At 37.8% G+C, this 21,180-nt stretch overlaps 5 protein-coding genes and 1 pseudogene across 5 annotated transcripts; 5 read left to right on the forward strand and 1 right to left on the reverse strand.

Moving 5' to 3' along the window:
- Positions 1 to 619: 619 nt before the first annotated feature.
- Positions 620 to 2,029, forward strand: LOC117626022 (BAHD acyltransferase BIA1-like). The gene has a single exon (XM_034357649.1). It carries the CDS (start codon positions 632 to 634, stop codon positions 1,952 to 1,954), a length of 1,323 nt encoding a protein of 440 aa, XP_034213540.1. The 5' UTR covers positions 620 to 631; the 3' UTR covers positions 1,955 to 2,029.
- Positions 2,030 to 3,450: 1,421 nt separating this feature from the next.
- Positions 3,451 to 4,920, forward strand: LOC117626084 (BAHD acyltransferase At5g47980-like). Its single transcript, XM_034357734.1, has one exon. The coding sequence runs from the start codon at positions 3,589 to 3,591 to the stop codon at positions 4,918 to 4,920; it is 1,332 nt and encodes a 443-aa protein (XP_034213625.1). The 5' UTR covers positions 3,451 to 3,588.
- A 517-nt stretch (positions 4,921 to 5,437) lies between these two features.
- On the forward strand, positions 5,438 to 6,961 carry LOC117626164 (stemmadenine O-acetyltransferase-like). The gene has a single exon (XM_034357814.1). It carries the CDS (start codon positions 5,438 to 5,440, stop codon positions 6,800 to 6,802), a length of 1,365 nt encoding a protein of 454 aa, XP_034213705.1. The 3' UTR covers positions 6,803 to 6,961.
- A 1,671-nt stretch (positions 6,962 to 8,632) lies between these two features.
- Positions 8,633 to 10,065, forward strand: LOC117626305 (BAHD acyltransferase At5g47980-like). Its single transcript, XM_034357974.1, has one exon. It carries the CDS (start codon positions 8,722 to 8,724, stop codon positions 10,060 to 10,062), a length of 1,341 nt encoding a protein of 446 aa, XP_034213865.1. The 5' UTR covers positions 8,633 to 8,721; the 3' UTR covers positions 10,063 to 10,065.
- Positions 10,066 to 11,533: 1,468 nt separating this feature from the next.
- On the reverse strand, positions 11,534 to 15,464 carry LOC117625251 (annotated as a pseudogene).
- Positions 15,465 to 19,338: 3,874 nt separating this feature from the next.
- Positions 19,339 to 20,819, forward strand: LOC117626336 (stemmadenine O-acetyltransferase-like). The gene has a single exon (XM_034358005.1). It carries the CDS (start codon positions 19,339 to 19,341, stop codon positions 20,689 to 20,691), a length of 1,353 nt encoding a protein of 450 aa, XP_034213896.1. The 3' UTR covers positions 20,692 to 20,819.
- The last annotated feature ends 361 nt before the right edge of the window (positions 20,820 to 21,180 follow it).

A 21,180-nucleotide genomic window follows, 5' to 3' on the forward strand; every position in this document is an offset into this window, starting at 1 on the left:
TCTAATTTGAGTAGAATTATGAGATTTTGTACATATTTTCTATTTGTAACCACTCTGAATGTAGTATATATATTTCTCCTTGGGAGAAGAATAAACATATCAATTTTAAACCCTAAACAATTAGTACCACTCTTGTGCTTCTAGAATTAAAATGGATGCGATGTTGTTACCTTTGATGAACTCACTCTTTTCTTTTAATTATTGGTCTCAAAATTAGTGTAGAATATTATTTTTGGACAATATGGGGTCAAGTTAACCGTCCACTTGATGATGACTTGCATCAATTGGACAAAATCGAACCTAACCATGGTAGACTTTGGCACTTTGCATAGAATTTATAGTGTGTGGAAGAATAAAGGAATAATTTTTCTCTTTCTTATTAATAATGTCATAAGTGCTCTTAATGTAAATACAAGAGCCTTTCACTATCTAAGAGGCCCACCAAAATAGATTAAGAACTTCTTACAATCAGACGGCCATTAGTAATTAAATTGTTATGGAGTATGTACCATTTGGATAATATAATAAGCTGAATAAAACAAACAAGTTGAATTTCGTCCGGAGGAGCTGTAGTTGTGATGTCTTTATATGGACGGTCTGTGTTGTGAAATTTTCAAGTGTGGAGAAAAATATGACTTCAGAGATCAAGGTTGAAGTCACTCAGGAGGAAATAATTAGACCATCCTCTCCAACTCCTCACCACCTCAGAAGTTCTAACCTTTCTGTTTTTGATCAGCTTACTCCTCAAGTTTATGTCTCCGCACTTCTCTTCTACCCCAGCAATAACGACGATAGCCATTCTTTGGCTGCTGAAAGGTCCAAAATTCTGAAAAGGTCATTATCCGTAGTCCTCACTCGCTTCTATCCCTTTGCAGGAACAATCCAATCTAAGGATGTTTCAATCTGTTGCAACGACCGTGGGGCTAAATTTTTTGAAGCCAGAGTCAACTGTCCCATGTTACAGGTTTTCGATAAACCAGATCTTGGGATGCTAAAACAATTGCATCCAAATGCAATAGAATCCGTGGCAGGCACAGGCCATCTTCTTCTAGTCCAAGCCAACTTTTTTGAATGTGGAGGGATGGCAATTGTAGTCAACATTTCACATAAGCTCATTGATGCTTATACACTTTGCAAATTCATTAACAGCTGGTCTGCAATTTCCCTCTCCTCGGTCAGTACTGATCATGTAGTGCCTCCTGTAGAATTTGGTGCTGCAGCATCTCTTTTCCCACCTCTTGAGTTCCTCAGTTCAACCCGAGCTTCTGTCGGCTTTGTCAAGTACAATTGCATAACGAAGAGATTTTTGTTTGATGCCTCCAAGATTGCTACTCTCAAGCTTAAAGCTGCCAGTGCCACGGTGCCAAATCCAACGCGTGTTGAAGTAGTGTCAGCGCTGATCTGGAAATGTGCCATGGAAGCATCAAGATCAAACTCGGGTGTCATAAGGCCATCCTTTTGGTGTCAATTTGTGAACATGAGGAAGATATTGCCGCAGTCGCCTGCAGAAAACTTATTGGGAAATCTTGTGGGGTACTCTGTAGCAAAGACAGAGGAAAGCGAAGTAGAACATGATCTTGGAAGCTTGGTTTTTAAATTGAGGAGGGGCGTTGAAGAACTTAAGGAAAAATATGGTAACGGAATTAGTAGTGAGGATGTGTTCCAACAGTTCAATGAGTTAGGGAAGCTCATCGGAAAGGTTGACATAGACAACTATTGTTTAACCAGTTGGTGCAGGTTTCCCTTTTATGAAGCTGATTTCGGATGGGGAAAACCATCATGGTTGAGTAATATCCCTAGCACGGCCGAACTCAAGAACATGATTTCATTGGTGGATGTAAGTGACGGCATTGGCATAGAAGCTCGCTTGACTTTGAAAGAAGAAGACATGGCCATGATTGAAAGCAACGAGGAGCTGCTTGCGTATGCTTCTCTGAATCCGTGTGTCGTGTAATTAATTAGTACAGAAAGATCTACCTCTTCTGGTTTAATTTAGAATTAATATGAATGCTATGTTGGAGTTTTTTCATGATCTCTCTAGCTGGTTACTTTCAGTTATTGGTCCAATCAGTTTCAACATGACATTTATATCCCACTAATTCTCTTCTATCCCAGCATGGAACCTCTTCCAATAAAAATTAGGTGAGCCTAGAATTATTGTTGATTAAATATGTGTCCTTATATATGGAGGATCTTTCAGTTATTGTTTCCTTGCTATGTTGGAGTTGCAAGGAAACAATTAAACCATCCTCTCCAACTCCTCACCACCTTAGAATTTCCAACCTCTCTGTTTTTGATCAAGTCACATCCGAAGTTTATGTCCAACTACTTCTCTTCGAGCCCAGCATGGAACCTCTTCCAATAAAAGCGAAATCTTACTAGACGAAGAGCTAGTCGGCCATGTATAACTAATTAGTACCAAAATTAATATGAATTTTATGTTGTTGCCTTTGATGATCTCACTCATTTCTTTGATTATTGGTCTAAAAATTAGTTGTAGAATATTATTCTTGTTCTTGGACGATATGGGGTCAAGTAAACCTTCCACTTGATTATGACTTGTATCCGACAGGATAAAATCCAACCGGACCATCGTAGACTTTGGAACTTTGCATAGAATTTAAAGAGAGTGGAAGAATAAAGGACTAATTTTCTCATTATTATTAATAATTTAATCAGTGCTCTTAATATTAAGAGATATTTAGTGATATACCCATTTCTAGCACTAATATTATAAATAAACCCTACACAATTGAATTCCTATAAACAAACCCAAAAAAAACCCAAAAAATGATAGCTAGCCTTATTGAATTTAATATTGATTATTAAATTACTTTGATGCCCTATTGAGTGCTTTGGGTATTTTTATGAGATTTTGGGGTTGGGCTTGTTTTAAGAAATTGATGGCAGTTTTGTAATTTATAAGAAGTTAAAAGCTTTTTTGTTATATTGTAAATGGGCTTTGGGTGTGTTTCTAAAGTCCATTTTATATAGGGTATTTTTATAATTTGGGCCCCCATATTGGGTATAATAGTGAATCTCCCTAATATTAATTCGAGAGCCCTTCACCATCTAAGAGCTGCCAGCTGAAGCTAAACTGTTGTGAGAAATCTAGCAATAATAACTATGATCATGACCAACTAACAGTCTTAGCCTAAGTCTTGTGATAGCCGTTGATTAGGAAGATTATAATTGTGATGATCAGAACATAACCTGCTTACAGAATTTTTGTTTATACAAATATGAACAATTCACAAATGTTTACATGATCTGCAACCAAACAAATGATCTAGAGGGCCTCAGCAGGAGCAAAGTTAGATGTCTACCAAAACAGAGGAAGAAATTGTTGAGACCATCCCCCCAACTTGATGAGTTGAGAAGTTAAAAGCTCTCTTTTTTCAATCAGACGGCCATTATATTTCTTTAATCCCCTTCTAGTAATTAAATTGTTATGATGTGTATACTATTTGGATAGTATAATAAGCTGAATAAAACAAAGAAGATGAATTTCGTCTCGGAGGAGCTGCAGCTGTGATGTCTCTATAAGGACGGTCTATGTTATGAAACTTTGAAAGTGCGGAGAAAAATATGACTTCAGAAATCAAGGTTGAAGTCAGTCGGGAGGAAACAATTAGACCATCCTCTCCAACTCCTCACCACCTCAGAAGTTCTAACCTTTCTGTTTTTGATCAGCTTACTCCTCAAGTTTATGTCCCACTACTTCTCTTTTATCCCAGCAATAATAGTGATCACCATTCTTCGGCTTCGGCTGCTGAAAGATCCAAGCTTCTAAAAAGGTCATTATCCGAAACCCTCAGTCACTTCTATCCCTTTGCAGGAACAATCCAATCTAATGATGTTTCAATCTGTTGCAATGACCGTGGGGCTACATTTGTTGAAGCCAGAGTCAACTGTCTGATATCAAAGATATTGGAGAAGCCAGATCTTGGGATACAAAAACAGTTGCATCCAAATGAATTAGAATTCATGGCACAATCAGGCACAGGCCATCTTCTACTAGTCCAAGCCAACTTCTTTGAATGTGGTGGGGTGGCAATTGGACTCAACATTTCACATAAGATCATTGATGCTTATACGCTCTGCAAATTCATTAATAGCTGGGCTGCAATTGCCCTTGGCTCAGCCAATACTGACCATGTTGTGCCTCCTGTAGAATTTGGTGCTGCAGCATCTCTTTTCCCACCTCTGGATTTCCTCAATTCACCCCAACCTTCCATTGACTTTGTCAAGGAAAATTGCATAACAAGGAGATATGTGTTTGATGCCTCCAAGATAGCTGCTCTTAAGTCAAAAGCTGCCAGTGCTGCTGTGCCAAACCCAACTCGTGTTGAAGTAGTGTCAGCGCTCATTTGGAAATGCTTAATGGAAGCATCAAGATCAAACTCAGATTTTGTAAGGCCATCTGTGTGGTGTCAATTTGTGAACATGAGGAAGATATTACCGCAGGCCCCGGCGGAAAACTTATTGGGAAATCTTCTGGGGTACTCTGTAGCAAAGACAGAGGAGAGGGAAGTAGAACATGATGTTAAAAGCTTGGTTTCTAAATTGAGGAAGGGCTTGGAAGAATTTAAGGTAAAATATGGTAATGGAATTAGTAGGGAGGATGTGTTCCAACAGTGCATTGAGTTATCGAAGCTCGTTGGAAAGGTTGATATAGACACCTATTGTTCCACCAGTTGGTGCAGATTTCCCTTCTATGAAGCCGATTTTGGATGGGGAAAGCCATCATGGATGAGTATCCCTAGTACTGTAGAAATGAAGAACATGATTTCATTGGTGGATGTAAGTGATGGGATTGGCATAGAAGTGCGCTTGACTTTGAAAGACGAAGATATGGCCATAATCGAAAGCAACCAGGAGATGCGTGCATATGCTTCTCTGAATCCGAGTGTCGTGTAATTAATTAGCATGCAAAAATTAATCTGCGTCTTCTGCATCTCAAATACCATTTCTAAAGTGACGAACTTGTTTAATAAAGGAAATATCGTCATGATCCTCGAAGCTTGCACATGCTTCTCTGTATCTGAGTCAGAGTGTCATCTGTTATTAATTAGTACCAAAAAGTCCTCCTCTTTCTTTTAGAATTCACACCTATGCTATGTTGGAAAATTGATGATCTCTCTTGTTACTTTGAATGGTTGGTCTGATGTCGTTCTTGATGCGGAACGATGGACAATGTATTGCTTTCAACTAAACAGATTTAATTTTCAATTACTACCTCATTATTCTATGTAAATTGTACTAGTTAGCACAGAATATTATTTTTGGACGATATGGGGTCAAGCTAACAATAGTAGACTTTGGTACTTTGCATAGAGTTGCTGTTAAACAAATATGTATACCAGGGAGGGTCTATATATGATTAACCCACATGTGTTTACATGAACCAGGAAGGCATTAGCTGGAGCAAAGTAAGATGGCCACAGAAACCAAGGTACAAATTATCGAGAGGCAAACAATTAAACCATCCTCCGCAACTCCTCCTCACTTGAGAAATTTTAAGCTCTCTTTTTTCGATCAGACAGCAATTGCAATTTACATCCCAATCCTACTCTACTATCCCAATACTAGTTCTACTAGTAAGGTCAGAACTGGTCACCATGACCATGCCGTGGCCATCAATGAAAGATGTCAGCATCTAATTGAATCATTAAGCAAAACTCTCACTCACTTCTACCCTTTAGCAGGAAGGATTATTGAAGGTAAAGCCATGGTCGAATGCAATGATGCAGGAGCTGAGTTTGTCAAAGCGCGAATCAACTGTTCCTTATCGGAGATTTTGGAACACCCCTATGCTCAGATGTTGAAAGAATTCCTTCCAATTGAATATGAATCCAAAGAGGCAAGCACAGGCCGGTTGCTTCTAGTACAAATCAACTGTTTTGAGTGTGGTGGAATGGCAATTGGGTTGACCATTTCACATAGGATTGCTGATGCATCCACACTATCCACTTTCATCAAGTGTTGGGCCACAATAGCCTTTGGATCCAGAGACAGTGATCAGGTACTACTAGTGCTTCCAAAATTTGGTGCTGCATCTATGTTTCCACCAATAGATTTCTCTAACTCCACACAACCACCAGCCAGGGAAGTTATCAAAGTAGAAAACTGCATAACAAAGAGGTTGGTGTTTGATGCATCAAAGATCGCTGCTCTCCAATCTGAATCAACCAGTTCAGTCGTGCCCAAACCTACACGTGTAGAAGCGGTTTCAGCACTCATTTGGAAATGTGCAATGGAAGCGTCATCAAGATCAAAGTTGGGGACTCAAAGACGATCTGTGTTCTGTCAAGATGTGAACTTGCGCAAAAGGGTTGTGCCACCCTTGCCAGAAAACTTGGTTGGGAATGTTGTGGGCTCTTTTACATCAACGGCTGAAGAGGGTACCATAGATCTAAAAGACTTGGTTGCTAAATTGAGGGAAGGGATTGAAGAACTGAAAGAAAAGTATGCTAAAAAACTTGTCTTTGATTCTAATGAGGCATGGCAAGGGATCAAAGATAAGCACACTAAGCTGAAAAATGATGATGAAATGGAGATTTATAGCTGCACAAGTTGGTGTAGGTTTCCTTTCTATGAAGCCGATTTCGGATGGGGAAAGCCATCATGGGTGAGTGTAATTAGCATTGCAATTAAGAATACAATTGTTTTGATGGATAAAGGAGATTGCAATGGAATTGAGGCTTGGTTGACTATGAGCCAAGAAAGCATGGCCTTATTTGAAATTAATTTGGAACTGCTCGGATATGCTTCTGTAAATCCAAGTGTGATCACCACTTAATTGTGTCCTTGAATAAATTGAAAATAAAAAAGGGAAGGAATAACATTGATAGCTTATCTACTGTCTTCAAGCATACGATCTTGTCTATGTACTGTGAAAGTGCAATTGGCCAAATACATCCAGTCCCCATTTGAATCATGTTCTATATACTCAATCATTGGTACGATGCTTTCCCACACTGTTCATCAGTTGAATGAGAGTTTATGAACAAGTTTCCAATTTTTCATTTATAAATAAATTGACACCATTTTTCTTTCCTTATCATGTACCCAACCATTCCATTTGTCTTCATATTAAAGGTCAAGTTTTGTTGATATATATATATATGTATATATAAATTTTAATTATTTATACAAGTGATATTGAGAAAGGGGTAATCGTATTTAGGACATCGGATACACAGATAAATACTCTTAACCACTTAAGTTATATGTTCTAATATTTATATTTATATAGAACTTATACTATGGTTAACTCATGATATATAATATGATTTATAGCTAAAGACAATAGCTTAACGATACTCCCAAGAAACGACTTGATAGTATAATGGTAAACATTCAAATAACCAATAAACTCCGGCCCATTTGGTTGCCGCAATCTTGGATAATGATTTTAACACGTCATTTTAACCTTCTCCCAATGTTGGAAGATATTTCAAGTTTGAATTTCTCATCTTTATTGATCCAAAAAAAACATCCCAGAGTCCCATTTGAAAATCGTCGATACTAAGCTAGGTGCGTGAAATTGTGCTTCAGTTAAATAAATATGAACGAATGACATAATTGATATGAAACGAATGACATAATTGATATTTCATAGACTGAGAATATATTAATTAATAAGTAAATACACGTACACTTTTACTTATAAATTGGTAACATGACATGGCAGTATGTAAGCTCCTGTACCGAGAATCCAATTATCCTTTGGAATTGTGCGTCGGTTAAATTTTATAATTTGCAAGGTTTTTTCTTTTCTTTTTTTTTACAAACTAATGTCCTTTAGTTAGTTTATACATTTTTAATTTTCGACGCCATTGCTTGCTTCATCATGTCCCAAGTTCCCACCCACTCCATTTGTCTTCGTATTAAAAGTCAAGGTAGTTGCTTAAGGATACAATGTTTATTAAATTTTTCTAAATAGAATGCTTAAGGGATAATCTTTTTTATTCATAAAGCTAATAGCAATTATAGGACCTTGTGCATATATCATTATTGGAAGCACGACTTCGCCTAAGCTTCACATATTTTATTTATATGATGAATACCATTCATAACTCCTAAAGATACATACAAATTATAGTGCTTCAAATTCAATAGCTCTTAGATGCTGCCGGCCTTAGCCGGCTATTCGTTGAATTTTTCTTCTTTCATTTTAATAATTGTCGTTTGTGAGATTTAAACTTTTTTTAAATTGTTATAGAATTTAGAAAGATGTAATCTCAAACTAAATTTCTTTTTATTTTATATTGATCTCAATTATGTGGCGGGCTTTTTCTACAGGTACTTTTTGTTCCCTTTGGAAAAGCATTTTGATTTGTTTTTTTTTTTAATAATTCTTTTCACCCCGCACTACCTCTGGCCGGCATCTTTTGTTAACTTTTGAAGTTTTTCAACCCAGTTGCCTAATTTGAGGTGACTTTCACAGCTCTTTTTAAAACCCAAATTTTACTTTACGACTTTTTCATTGCATGGCCTAGTTGACAATTGCATAAGTCACACATATGTTTGAATTATATTACATAAACACAAATACAGACAGACACCTGTCTAGATCATATTACTTAACATTCACACATTTGTCAGGCCAAATTGTTCTTATGAGCAAGCAACATTCATGCAACCCAATTGTTCAATTGTTCTGTGTGTTGTCAGTCTTGTGAATTGTGATTCACCAACGAGAAGTTGAAGCGGATCATGGAGTTTGAAATAATCAAGAGAGAAACCATAAAACCATCCTCTCCAACTCCCCATTATCTTAGAAACTTCAAGCTTTCACTTTTGGATCAACTTGGTCCTGTCGCTTATGAACCCCTGGTCCTCTTCTACCCCAAAAATGGCATTGCAACCCCCGAAAAATCCGTCTGGATCATCAAGAAATCACTGTCCGAAACCTTAACTCGCTTCTACCCGCTTGCCGGAAGAATCAAAGGTAACATCTCCATTGATTGCAATGACCATGGGGTTGACTATGTGGAAGCTCGAGTCAATGGCCTTCTGTCTACCTTTCTCTCAAAACCTGATGCTCAGACACTGAGAAAGCTCCTTCCTGTAGACGCAGAGTCCCCTGAAGCAGGCAGGGGACCTCTGCTTCTTGTTCAGGCCAATGTCTTTGATTGTGGTGGATTGGCAATTGGGGTTTGTATGTCACATAAGTTGGCCGATGCAGCCTCATTGAGCACATTCATTATGGCCTGGTCAGCCACTGCCCTTGGATTTAGTCAAGCTCTACTTCCAGATTTCTCTGCATCGTTCCGATTTCCACCAACTGATCACGCCTCCTCATTCCAGCAGTCTTCAGTGGATGTGAAGGGAGTGAATTGTGTGACAAAGAGGTTTGTTTTTTATGCATCCAAGATTGCAGGTCTCAGGACTAAAGCGGCCAGTGCAATCGTGGATCAGCCTACGCGTGCCGAAGCTGTGACAGCCCTAATCTGGAGATGTGCAGTGGCTGCTGCATCAAGATCATCAAGCTCACTGCAGTCTCCTAATTTGTCTGTCTTGTCCCAATCTGTGGACATCCGCAAAAAGGTCGTGCCGCCGTTGTCAGATGACTCAATTGGGAACCTTGTGGGATACTTTGCTGCACATACAGATGAGACTGAGGTGGAGCTGCAAGGCTTGGTTGCTAAACTGAGGAAAGGAATAAAAGAATTGAACAACAGTTATGCCAAAAGACTTCCAAAAGATCAGGCATTGCAGGTGGTTTGCAAGTCTTTCAAAGACGCAGATGAGTTGATCAAAAGAGATGACACTAATAACTTTTATGTGGGCACAGATTTGTGTAATTATAAGTTATTGTATGGGGTAAGTTTTGGGTGGGGAAAGCCAATCTGGCTTAGTAATGTCCCTGCTGCTTCAAACAATAATGTTGCCTCTTTGGTGAGCACAAGAGAGGATGGTGGCATAGAGGCTTGGGTGACTTTGAGTGAGGAAGACATGGCTGCTTTTGAACAGGATCAGGAACTTCTTGCTTTTGCTTTCATGAATCCAAGTGTCTTAGAAGTAGAACCCATTACAAGGAAGTCTGCTCTGTAAATTTTTCACATGCTGTTGTTTGCTTGTTGAATTATCCAATATTAGAGCTTAGCATTTGGGTCTCTCTGCTGATCTGGGGTTGAATTTTTTGTTCTGTAAGCTTAAGATCAATAATTGTAAAGCTGTTATGAGTTCAGTCAGGATCGAATTTTAGTGGAATTTGACTTCACTGCACAAGATTCCACCCTAAACACTTTATAAGCCCTTGATAAGTTTCTCAACTTTCTAATGTGGCACATTTCACCTTCAATTTTCCAAGCTTTCGGTTCTTTCTCAACCTGTTCGCTTGCGGGGCATGTTAGACAGAATCAATCTCTACATTCAATTTCCAACTCTTGATATTATCTGATTGTGTTTTTCGGATTCTAGCTAAGATTGTTTAGGCGTGTTTTAAATTGTTGATAACTCTGATAGGGATTTACCCTACTGTAGTCCGTTTGTAACGGCTGTGTATCAGTTTGTATTATAAATACAAGGGCTCCATCATGCTGATGTATATCAAGCCAAAACATTCTTGTGTGGTTATTAAGTTGTACAGGTACAACACAAAAATAAAACAAAAAAACGAAACCAGGTGTGTAAAAGGAAATCGAATCCTGTCCCCGACTCCGGCCGACGGCAACCTGCTCTCATATGTTTTGCGTGATCTGTAGGGAATAATAATCATTATGTAACGTTTGTATGCTGCCATTCAATTGAATATGTAACCAACGCAGCTTGATTTCAGCAGCAACGTCGACAAATTGAATGACCCGCGTGTTAAGATTCCGGAAGGGTTGGGATATTGTCGAACTGGATGTGCGTTTCTCCCAATGGCAGTGGTTGTAATTTTCTTAACTATCTCTGGGTGAGTGAAAGCTGATCATAATCCTAGTCATTGGGTGGCGATTCATCAATTCAAGTACTTGGGTAATACCCAACATTTTCATCAAGAATTGGGCCGGTATTGCGAAGCCTTTTAATGCCAACTATTTTTTGAAAAGCTTTATTAGTTTCTTTTGGGTCTCGTTTCTTCTATATATCTTTTTTTTTTTTTTTTTGAAAGACCTTTCTTTTTAAGAGGGGCGATAGCATACTAAACTCACACACACTACACGAATGCTAGAACTCGAACCCAGGACCTTACCTGAGGGAGTAAATACTCTAAACTACTACACTAGTGGGTCCTTTGCTCTATATATCTATCTATATATGCAAAAGGCAGAGAATGGTGAAACATTCAAAATACCAGAAAATGCCCTTGGTTAATGCAAACATTAAGAATTGAAATTATTAATTAAATAAGGATAATATGATAAATTCACACTTTTATATTTTAAAAAAATTAAAATTAAAAGAAAAATAAGATAATTGATCTAATTTTTATGGAACACAACCATCCATTATCTTTTTTAATTCTATAACAAATTAAAATTATTTTTTTTTTAAAAAGCACCTGACAAGTGAGAAGCACGTACGAAAATGCTAGTAATTACAAACGGCTTATTTTGGGTATGAATTTTGTAACAAACAGGCCCGGTTGACGAAGTAAGCTTGAATCAGCAGCAGCACCAAACCCGTCCATGCTCACCCGTCGTTGAAGGAAGGGGTCACTTTCAAATTTAGTCATGACTTCCTCCGACAGCGTAACACGGGCCTATATTCCACCAGCCTCTTTGGTGTCCAGGAAAAGCATTAGGTCATTTATGGGCAGTGGTGCTAAGCCCACCCATGTAGGTCTCCCCCAACCAAAATCAATATCATAGACAGGAAATTGGCACAAACTAGTGTAGGAAGAAGTAACCACCTCCCCTGTGCTAGAACTTTGAGCAAGCCGGTCCATGACCCTCAAGTGCTCACCACCGTGTTGTAGTGTTTTCACGTCCTTGTCAACCTTGCTTAGTGCTTCTCGTACCCGCCTTACCATGCCATAACAAGATTCTTGATCCTCATCATCCCCACTAGAACTTTTACCTAATAAGGGAGCAGTCAAGGCAATACGACAAATATTTCCAAAAGAGTATTGAGGCAACGGCGGTTCAATCCGTGGACGCAAGTTCACAGTATAGATCACTCTGTGCATCTTATTATCATCATCATGATCAGCCTTGGTAGCTCCCACAAATCGCCTCCACATGAAAGCTAACAAGGTCTCAACACGTGATGGGTGTTTCTCACTCTTTTGCAAGTCTCTATATTTTGCTCTGAGGTCCTCTATCGTAGAGGCATCGAAAACAAACCTCTTTGTTACTTTATTCTTTGTGATACCGGCAATCGAATCATAGCCGGTGATCTCCTTGGGTGGGAAGAGTGTGGCCTAAACAAATTGGGGACGCTCTATTTTGGCTTCGTCGGTCTCTCCACGGGCAATAGCAGCCCAAGTTTTGGTGAACACGAGCATATGGACAGTCCATCTGCAAGCTTGTGAGAAATGCATAGACCAATGGCAAAGCCTCTGCAAGCAAACATATAGAGCTGGACACCGAGGGAAAATTCGTTTGCAATATGCTCGTCCAGTGCAAATGGGATAAATTTATTGAGTTCATCAAGGACAAGATGGTTGAGAACATCATGAAGTCGGTAGTTGTTTACTTGAGCTTCAAGGTAGGGGATGCCCTCATCGTTGCATTCTACAAAATGGTCGTGGATTTTCACCCGCCCGGCTGGTGGGTAGAAAAGCCTTAAGACCTCGGCTAAGGACTTCTTAAGGTGTTTTGATGTTTCAGTAATGGCGGGTTGGGTCTCTCTGTTGAATTCATAGAAAAGGACAATAGACGTATAGAATGGGGGAGATATTTGATCAAGAAAAGACAATTTGTAATGGCGAAGCTGGTTTGGGGTTGGAGAAGAGGGTTTGATATGATCTCCTTGGAGATGACTTCAACATTCATTTTCTCTAAATATTTGTTGATGGTTTGGTTTTCACTCCTGTGTGGTGTTGGGTATATATATTCACACAAACAATAGGCTGATACATAAGTGTTTAGACAGTTCAAATTATTGGGCAGTAATTAAGAATTAAATATCTACACTTGCGTTGCGTGGGGGGATTTTAAATAATCCTTATATACATTGTGATTAAAATATTCTCATCTTTATATATTAATTTTTTGATTTTTCAAAACTTGCAAATTTATAATTCAAAACATGTGTCTTGCAGAATATGAATAATCTCAGGTCATCGTTTCCCAGCTAAGCCTGCAATGTCTCAGTGCATGCAACCTCACTCCACATTCATTTAAATAAAAACATTACGTTGCACAACATTCATATAGTTGAGTATTGATTATAAAATCACTTTTCTAAGCAGGTGTTTCTTCAAGAAGCATAATCTGAGGGAGGCACTGGCAGCACCACTCTCCCTCGCTAGCTGCAGAGATTGTATAGCCATTTTTTTAGGGAGATTCACTATTATATCCAATATAGGAGCCCAAATTATAAATTAAAAAAAAAAACCCTATATGAGATGGACTTTAGAAACACACCCAAAATCCATTTACAACATAACAAAAAAGCTTTTAACTTCTTTTAAATTACAAAACTGTCATTGATTTCTTAAAACAAACCCAACCCTAAAATCTCATAAAAAAGCTCAAAACATCAAAGTAATTTAAGAATCAAAATTCAATTCAATAAGTCAGCTGTCATTTTTTGGGGTTTTTTTTTGGGTTTGTTTATAGAAATTAAATAGTATATAATTTATTTATAGTTTTAGTGCTAAAAATGAGTATATGACTAAATATCTCCTCTTTTTTTTTTCTCGAGAAGCAATCTAAATAAACCCGAAACCGACCCAAGTTTCATTGGTTTGATTTGGGTTGGTCTCTTAACTATACTTGGTGGGATATGGCTGTGAAAATTTGCAGCCTGATTAAACCTGGATGGTTTGATGGTTTAAGCTCGAATTTGATCAATATCAAAATCCTAAAGTGATCAAAGACTTTTTGGGATTTTTTTTGTTATCAATGAAATTCATTTATACCATCGAATTTTCTATATTCTTAGTAGGTTTGTACGTAAGATAAATTTAGCGCACATGAGACATACTCAAAATATATCTACACATGGGACATATATATATGTGCGCACAATGGGGTTGCATGCCTAATAATAGAATACAACTTCGAGAATTTTAAATAGAGCCCATGCGTTGCGTGGGGATAATTTCCTCAATAAACTTCACTTTTTGCCAATTTTAAAATTTTATTTATAAAAATATATATTATGTGCTAGTTGTAGTACTTTTGTATGTTTTCATTGAACCTGACCTTGAAAAATGTAATTTTTAATTAACTAATGAATTCAAGAAAACTAATGGATCGATTGAAATCTCTCACATTATTCGCAATTTGAAAAGTTTTCTGGTCGTTTTTCAATCTCAATTTCGTAGCACCACTATCTGGAGCTGTGAAATTTTAAGCTCTCTGTTTTGGATCAGATGGCTTCTGTAGTTCACACCCGATTCCCCCATGACCACCAACCCTTCACTCCAGACCCAATCCCCCCACCTCTCACCCCTTCCCATTCTAACCCGATTCCCCCATGACTACCACACCTCAACCAACCCAGAACCCACCCCCATCCCCCATCCCCCGTCACAGACCCACCACCCATGAACCCAAGGGCGGAACCATAAATTTTTCAACAGGTGGACTAGCAAAAGTTATTAGTTTAGAATTTAATGATTATTTTTTTTGGTAATTACAATTTCTAGAGTCTTTCAAGAAATAAAAGTAAACATTAAATCATATAAACCAAGCTAGTTCATAGCTCCATAGACTAATTTTCAATAAGTTTTAACATAAACCAAATAGGGTTTAACACCACAGTGGATTGAACATCTAAGGCTTTTTACCTAGATTGACCTTAGGTTCCTTTATGCATTCATATCATACATGAAAAGTTGTTTTATGTAAAAATATTGACGAAGTATGAAAAATGGGTTTTCGGAATAATCATTTTCTCAAGATAATTTTTGGCGGCTTTTATTCCTTATACATCAAATAAGAAAACTTGATTTTATGGGATTTTAGTATGAAGTATATATTGACTTAATGAGCCATCATTTTTAGCCTAAATCGTATTTTGCTCTAAAACCGATTTTTCATATTTTGATTTGGTGGGAATTTGATTTTCTAGTAATTTTATTTGAATCTAAATGGGGGTACTTCCTTATTTACACTGTAAACTTAAGTAAATTGAGTAATATAAAAATAAATAAAAGTAAAATAAGATAATCTGTACAACGCCACTGACTAGGCTAGTATTGAAAATAAGTTAACTATATAGGTTTTATATTATTTTTTTTCTTAAAAAACCACACTGGGCTACAACCCATTGTAGCCCTTAGTGTGGTTCCGCCCTTGCATGAACCCATAACCCCCGCAACCACCCGTTTTCTTCTCCCCCATTCCCATGACCATCGCCTCAAGCCACCCTTCCTCGCATCCCTAGTCCCCATAGAAAGCATCCACACAACCCCAACCTTTCAAATCAATATCCTAACTCCAAATTCACAACCACCAAATTATTCCAAATTAAAACAAATTAAAAAAACAAACCTAATTGGTTTCTGAAAACCACAAATTTGACCACAACAATCTTGTGCGTGGTCTCTCTCTCTCTCTCTCTCTCTCCTATTTGAGATCCCTCCATCCCCCATCACAGACCCACCTATCACATCCCCGGATCGGCTCCTCTGTAGCACAATATTGTCCGCTTTGGGCCTCCTCTCTACCCTCACGGTTTTGTTTCTAGGAACTACTGAGCAACTTCCTAGTGGGTCATCCATCCTGGGATTACTCTAGCCCCAACTCGCTTAACTTCGGAGTTCCCATGACTTCGAAGCCAGTGAGCTCCCAAAAGGCCTCGTGCTAGATGGAGGTGGGCATGTACATATAAGGCACATCACCCCCTCTCCGTTCGTCAATGTGGGATGTTACACTACCACCCTTCGAACCCAGAACCCATAACCGCAGCAACCACCCATTTTCTTCACCATTATTCCCCCATGACCACCACCGCAAGCCACCCTCCCTTTTCTCCATCTCTTCCTCTCTCTTCTCTCCCCCCCTTTCTTTCTCCCTTTCCCATTTGAGCTCTCCCCCAACACCCCCCCCCCCGGGGGCCTTTGTAATCTGTATCTTTAACTACAAAAAAAGGAAAAAAGATTAAGTGGGTGGGCCTCTCTGTTTATTAAAATAGTTTATATGTATATATATATATTATTTCAAGATTTAAAGTGACCAATTTGCCCTTATATTTAGCGGCAAATTGGATGAAATGTTGAGATTTAGATGGTAGGGGGGGAATTGACAATAAAATTTAGTTCAATTCTTTAATTTTCTAAAAAAAAAGTCATGAGGTAAATTGATAATTAGGTACAAATTCAAGGGGTATTTCGGCAGTTTAGAGTACAGTTTTCAAATTGTGTTTATATTTTTTTACAAGAAATATATACCCTGTTGAGCACGATTTTGAAACTATGCTTGCTCACATCTGTCAAATCACTCTATCTAACAATTCAGTCACTTGTCAAAATAAGAGCACAAATGCTTGGCATTCGTGCTCTATACACCAACTACTTTAAAGTGGCTGCACCATGGCCTTCTTCATAGGGCACAATTATCCATGCTATTTGACATAAAAGAGCACAAATGGAATTTGTTATTTTAGCCTAGGCCAAGGAAATCGCCTTAGGCCTTCTTCATAGGGCACAATTATCGAAAGATATATATATATATATGTTAGTTTTTTTTTATTTTTATCAAACAACACAATATCCATAAAATTCACTAAAAATAACACTCAAGTCCACACATAAATGCCGAAAATCATAGCATTTTATCTTTCATGATGGGGAGTGGGATGCATGAATTGAGTTATTCTTGAATAAGTATTTTATGTTTTGAGATTGATTATTAAGCTTGAATGACATTTAGTACTTATATTTTTGATAGAATATTCTGGCTTAATAAGAATTAGTAGTACAATTTATCTGTATTGTATTATTTAGAATTTTTTTTAATTAAAATAAATTAATGTTTGAAAGGCTTACACCTCAATGCTTCAAGACTTACGCCTCGCATAGAGGACTAAAAACGCCTCGCCTCTACGCTTGACCTTTTAAAACATTGGTCCTTACTAAAGGGTAAAAGTGAGTGAGAGAGAGCTTTGGCTACTGTCTGAATGAGATGATGACATCTTTCATTCATGGCCATGGCTTGGTCATGATGGCTAGTATTGACCTTACTAAGGATGTGTGTTAGTTGTAACTGATAATGATTGCAGTCAATGTTTAACATCTCCTGGAAGTTTGAATAATACTGGTTATGGTGAGCCACCTTACCTGTATGTAAGGTGGTATTTTGATTCTCATTTTATAAAGTCACACCTGTCATGCTTGCCTAATTATATTTTGGTCTCAGTAGAACAAAAATCATGAATGGAAGAAAAAGATTACTTGACCATTGCTCCTTAACAAAACACTAGGTAATGGCTGGAGTTGGGAAAGATTATAATCAATTTACTTCTCAAGTGTTATCCAAGTGCTTTTTGAAAGATCATAATCAAGTTGAAACTAAGTTTTCGATGAAGCTATTTCAAGCACATTCTTGTCATTTTGAGCTGTAACATGTACTGTTATTAGATCTATATGGTTGAGTTGTATTATAATCAGTGTCCAATCTTTTGGTTGTAGCCATGAACTATGGTCGTGAAGGAAAAAATATTACAATACCCACTATGACTTAATTTTCGGTATTTGATCTGATATAAAAGAAGCAACATTTAGTATTTGATGAGTCAATATCAAAATGCAAAATAATGACATCTTTAACTTAGGATAAAGGTTAAAATTAGGATAAACGTTGTATTCAATCACTATGCATAAAAGTTAAAATAATGATATTGAAGTAAGTGCTGATAACATAAGAAATCGTGTTAAAACTTGGAAAAGGTTTTATGGTATAGTCAGTGATATATTAAGTCAGAGAGGATTCAATTGGGATGCAACAAAGAAGATGATCAGTGTAGATGAAGACAATGTTTGGGATGAGTACGAGAAGGTAATTTATAATGCAATTATATCTTTTTGTATGACTATAATTGTGGTAAATAAATGGTTAACTTTGATTTTCTGCTTGATAGTCTCATAAAGATGCTAGAACTTTTCGATTTAAAGTGATTGCAAACTGGGATGATATAGTGGATTTATGTGGTAGAGATAGAGCTACTGGAGAGGGATGATTAGCTTCATTTTTTTAATTATGTGATTTATGCTTTTTTAAATTAGACAAGCTACCGTTGCAATTCTTTACATTAGTAACAATTGAGGTATGTGCTGTTAGACAATTTTCATATTGCACAAGTCTTTCTAATTATATATATAATAATAATGTGTTGAACTATGCTAATTATTCCTATCCAGATTTTATATACAAGACTATTGTAAAAAAGAATGTTGTTACTTCTAAGTAAATTCTAATTCTGTGATGACTATCCAAACAGGTGAAATTGTAATTTCTATCATTTCTTAAATTCCGCATATATGACATCCAAATGCTGAAATTTGCAACTGACGGAATTTTTAAATGATGTAATTGGCAATTCTGTCATTTACAATTTCCATGAAAATTATAATTACTTCATCCAAACACACCACGAGGGACTGCTACCTATATAGCACAGCCGCCTAATTGCTTCAGATTAACTCAACTGTCCAGTTGACTTAATTGTATCCCAGTACAATAGGATAATCAACTACAAAATTCCACAAAAGTAGGTAGTTCTTCAATGTAGAATGCTGGCCTTTTCCAACGCAGTTCTTCAATGTAGAATGCTGCCCTCTCTCAAGAGATTAAAAGAAAACTGCTAGTATATGGATTTTCGGAAGTGATTAGCCATAATAGCCAAGCAACTGCTAGGGACTGCTACCTATATAACACAGCAGCCTAATTGCCCCAGAACTTAACTCAACTGTCCAGTTGTCTTAATTGTATCCCAGTACAATTGGATAATAAACTACAAAATTCCACAAAAGTAGGTAGGCAGGCCATGCCACGGTCTAATATTCATGACATTATTTTCCACACTTGGCAGAATCTACTATCAAGATATGGCCACAGAGCATCAAGTTTGAAATCTTTGAGAGGCAGCCAGTAGTGGGGGCTTTCGCCTACAAAGTAGTTCTAGTTATATTCAATTCAATGTAGAACCCGATCCATTATAAGGTAGACCAGCCCCATTGTTCCAGTTCACAGTTTGTGCTTCCATCACTTGAAATCAAGGTTGAGTAAAATGGCCACAGAAATCAAGGTTGAAATCATCCAGAGGCAAACAGTTCAACCATCCTCCCCAACTCCTCATCACCTTAGAAATTATAAGCTCTCTATTTTGGATCAGATGGCCGTTCAAACCTACATCCCAATCCTTTTCTTCTATCCCAATGCTGCTGACGCTACTAGCAACAATGTCATGGCCACCAATGAAAGATGTCAGCATCTAATGCAATCCTTAGCTAAAACTCTCACTCACTTCTATCCTTTGGCTGGAAGAATCAAAGGTGACGCTGTGATTGAATGTAACGATGATGGAGCTGAGTTTGTGGAATCCCGAGTCAAGTGTTCCTTATCGGAGATTTTCGAACACCCAGATGCCGAGATGTTAAGACGATTCCTACCAGTTGAACCCGAGTCTAGAGAAGCGGGCACCGGCACGTTGCTTCTTGTTCAAGTCAACTTGTTTGAGTGTGGTGGAATGGCAATTGGGTTTAGCATTTCTCATAAGTTCGGTGATGCCACAACATTAAGCACATTCATCAATTGTTGGACTGCAGCTGCCCATGATCAGTCAAATATGTTAATGCTTCCCAAATTTGGTGCTGCATCTCTGTTTTCTCCACTAAATTTCTCTAACTCAGAGCCACTGCCATCCGTGGAAGTCGATAAGGAAAAGTTCATAACAAGGAGGTTTGTGTTCGAGGCCTCAAAGATTGCTGCTCTCCAATCTAAGGTAACCAGCACAGTTGTGCCCAAACCAACAAGAGTAGAAGCAGCTTCAGCACTCATTTGGAAATGCAAAATTGAAGCATCATCCCGATCATCATCAAACACGTTGGGGACTAGCCTAATAAGGCCATCAGTCTTCTCTCACTCTGTGAACGTGCGTAAAATGGCAGTGCCACCCTTGCCAGAAAACTTGGTTGGGAATCTAGTAGATTTTTCGACAACCAACTATTCTCACTCTGGAGAGAATTCCACTGTGATAGATTTGAAAGGCTTGGTTGCAAAAATCAGGGGAGCACTTGAAGAAAGAAAAGAACGTTATGCTGCAGTAGACAAGTTTGATTCTAACGAAGCATGGCAAAAAATGAAATCGTACCTAAACCTGATGAAAATGGATGACATAGACAAGTTTATCTGCTCAAGTTGGTGTAGGTTTCCATTTTATGAAGCCGATTTCGGGTGGGGAAAGCCATCATGGGTGAGCTGCGTTGCTGTTGCAATTAACAATGTAACTATTTTGATGGACAAAAGAGATGGAAACGGAATAGAAGCTTGGGTGAGTCTGAGCCATGAGAACATGGCCTTATTTGAAAGCAACAAGGAGCTGCTTGCATATGCTTCTCTGGACCCTAGGGTCACCAACTGAGTACTGATAAGAGAGCGGGCCATTAGGACAGCCCTCCTCTGCGATCGTTGCGATATCAATAAAATTGTAAGCCAGCTTTTGATAGCTTGCTTATTTTCTAGCTCAATAAAACAGTATAATTGTTGGAAACTTGGAGTCAAATGAATGTTCGATCTAAGAGTTCAAGACACAGTGTATAAGTGTCAAAAAAATTTAGGCTAAACTGTTAAGGCATTTTGTAGAACAAATGAGTCATCATTTCCTATCCAATTATTATTTTTTAAATGTAAAAATAATAATAATAATTTTTTTTTTGATTAAAAACACACACACACTGATACTCTACAATGAACCCCAACCTACCCTAGAAACCCTCTGTCTAATAAGCGGAAGAAGAAATTTTTTTTTTTTCTTGGAGAACCCCTTTATAGATAAATTCATCACTAAAATTTAAGATTTTGAGCTATCTCTTCTTCCTTTTCTTTCTATGTCTTTTAAGATTTCCAGATA

Source organism: Prunus dulcis, chromosome 4 (genome assembly GCF_902201215.1).
Source record: "Prunus dulcis chromosome 4, ALMONDv2, whole genome shotgun sequence".
NCBI classification, from domain to species: Eukaryota; Viridiplantae; Streptophyta; class Magnoliopsida; order Rosales; family Rosaceae; genus Prunus; species Prunus dulcis.

What these genes read in the sequence shown, in the direction of transcription:
- LOC117626305 (XM_034357974.1), top strand. Translation starts at nt 8,722, where the DNA reads ATGGAGTTTGAAATAATCAAGAGAGAAACCATAAAACCATCCTCTCCA.
- LOC117626022 (XM_034357649.1), top strand. Translation starts at nt 632, where the DNA reads ATGACTTCAGAGATCAAGGTTGAAGTCACTCAGGAGGAAATAATTAGA.
- LOC117626084 (XM_034357734.1), top strand. Translation starts at nt 3,589, where the DNA reads ATGACTTCAGAAATCAAGGTTGAAGTCAGTCGGGAGGAAACAATTAGA.
- LOC117626336 (XM_034358005.1), top strand. Translation starts at nt 19,339, where the DNA reads ATGGCCACAGAAATCAAGGTTGAAATCATCCAGAGGCAAACAGTTCAA.
- LOC117626164 (XM_034357814.1), top strand. Translation starts at nt 5,438, where the DNA reads ATGGCCACAGAAACCAAGGTACAAATTATCGAGAGGCAAACAATTAAA.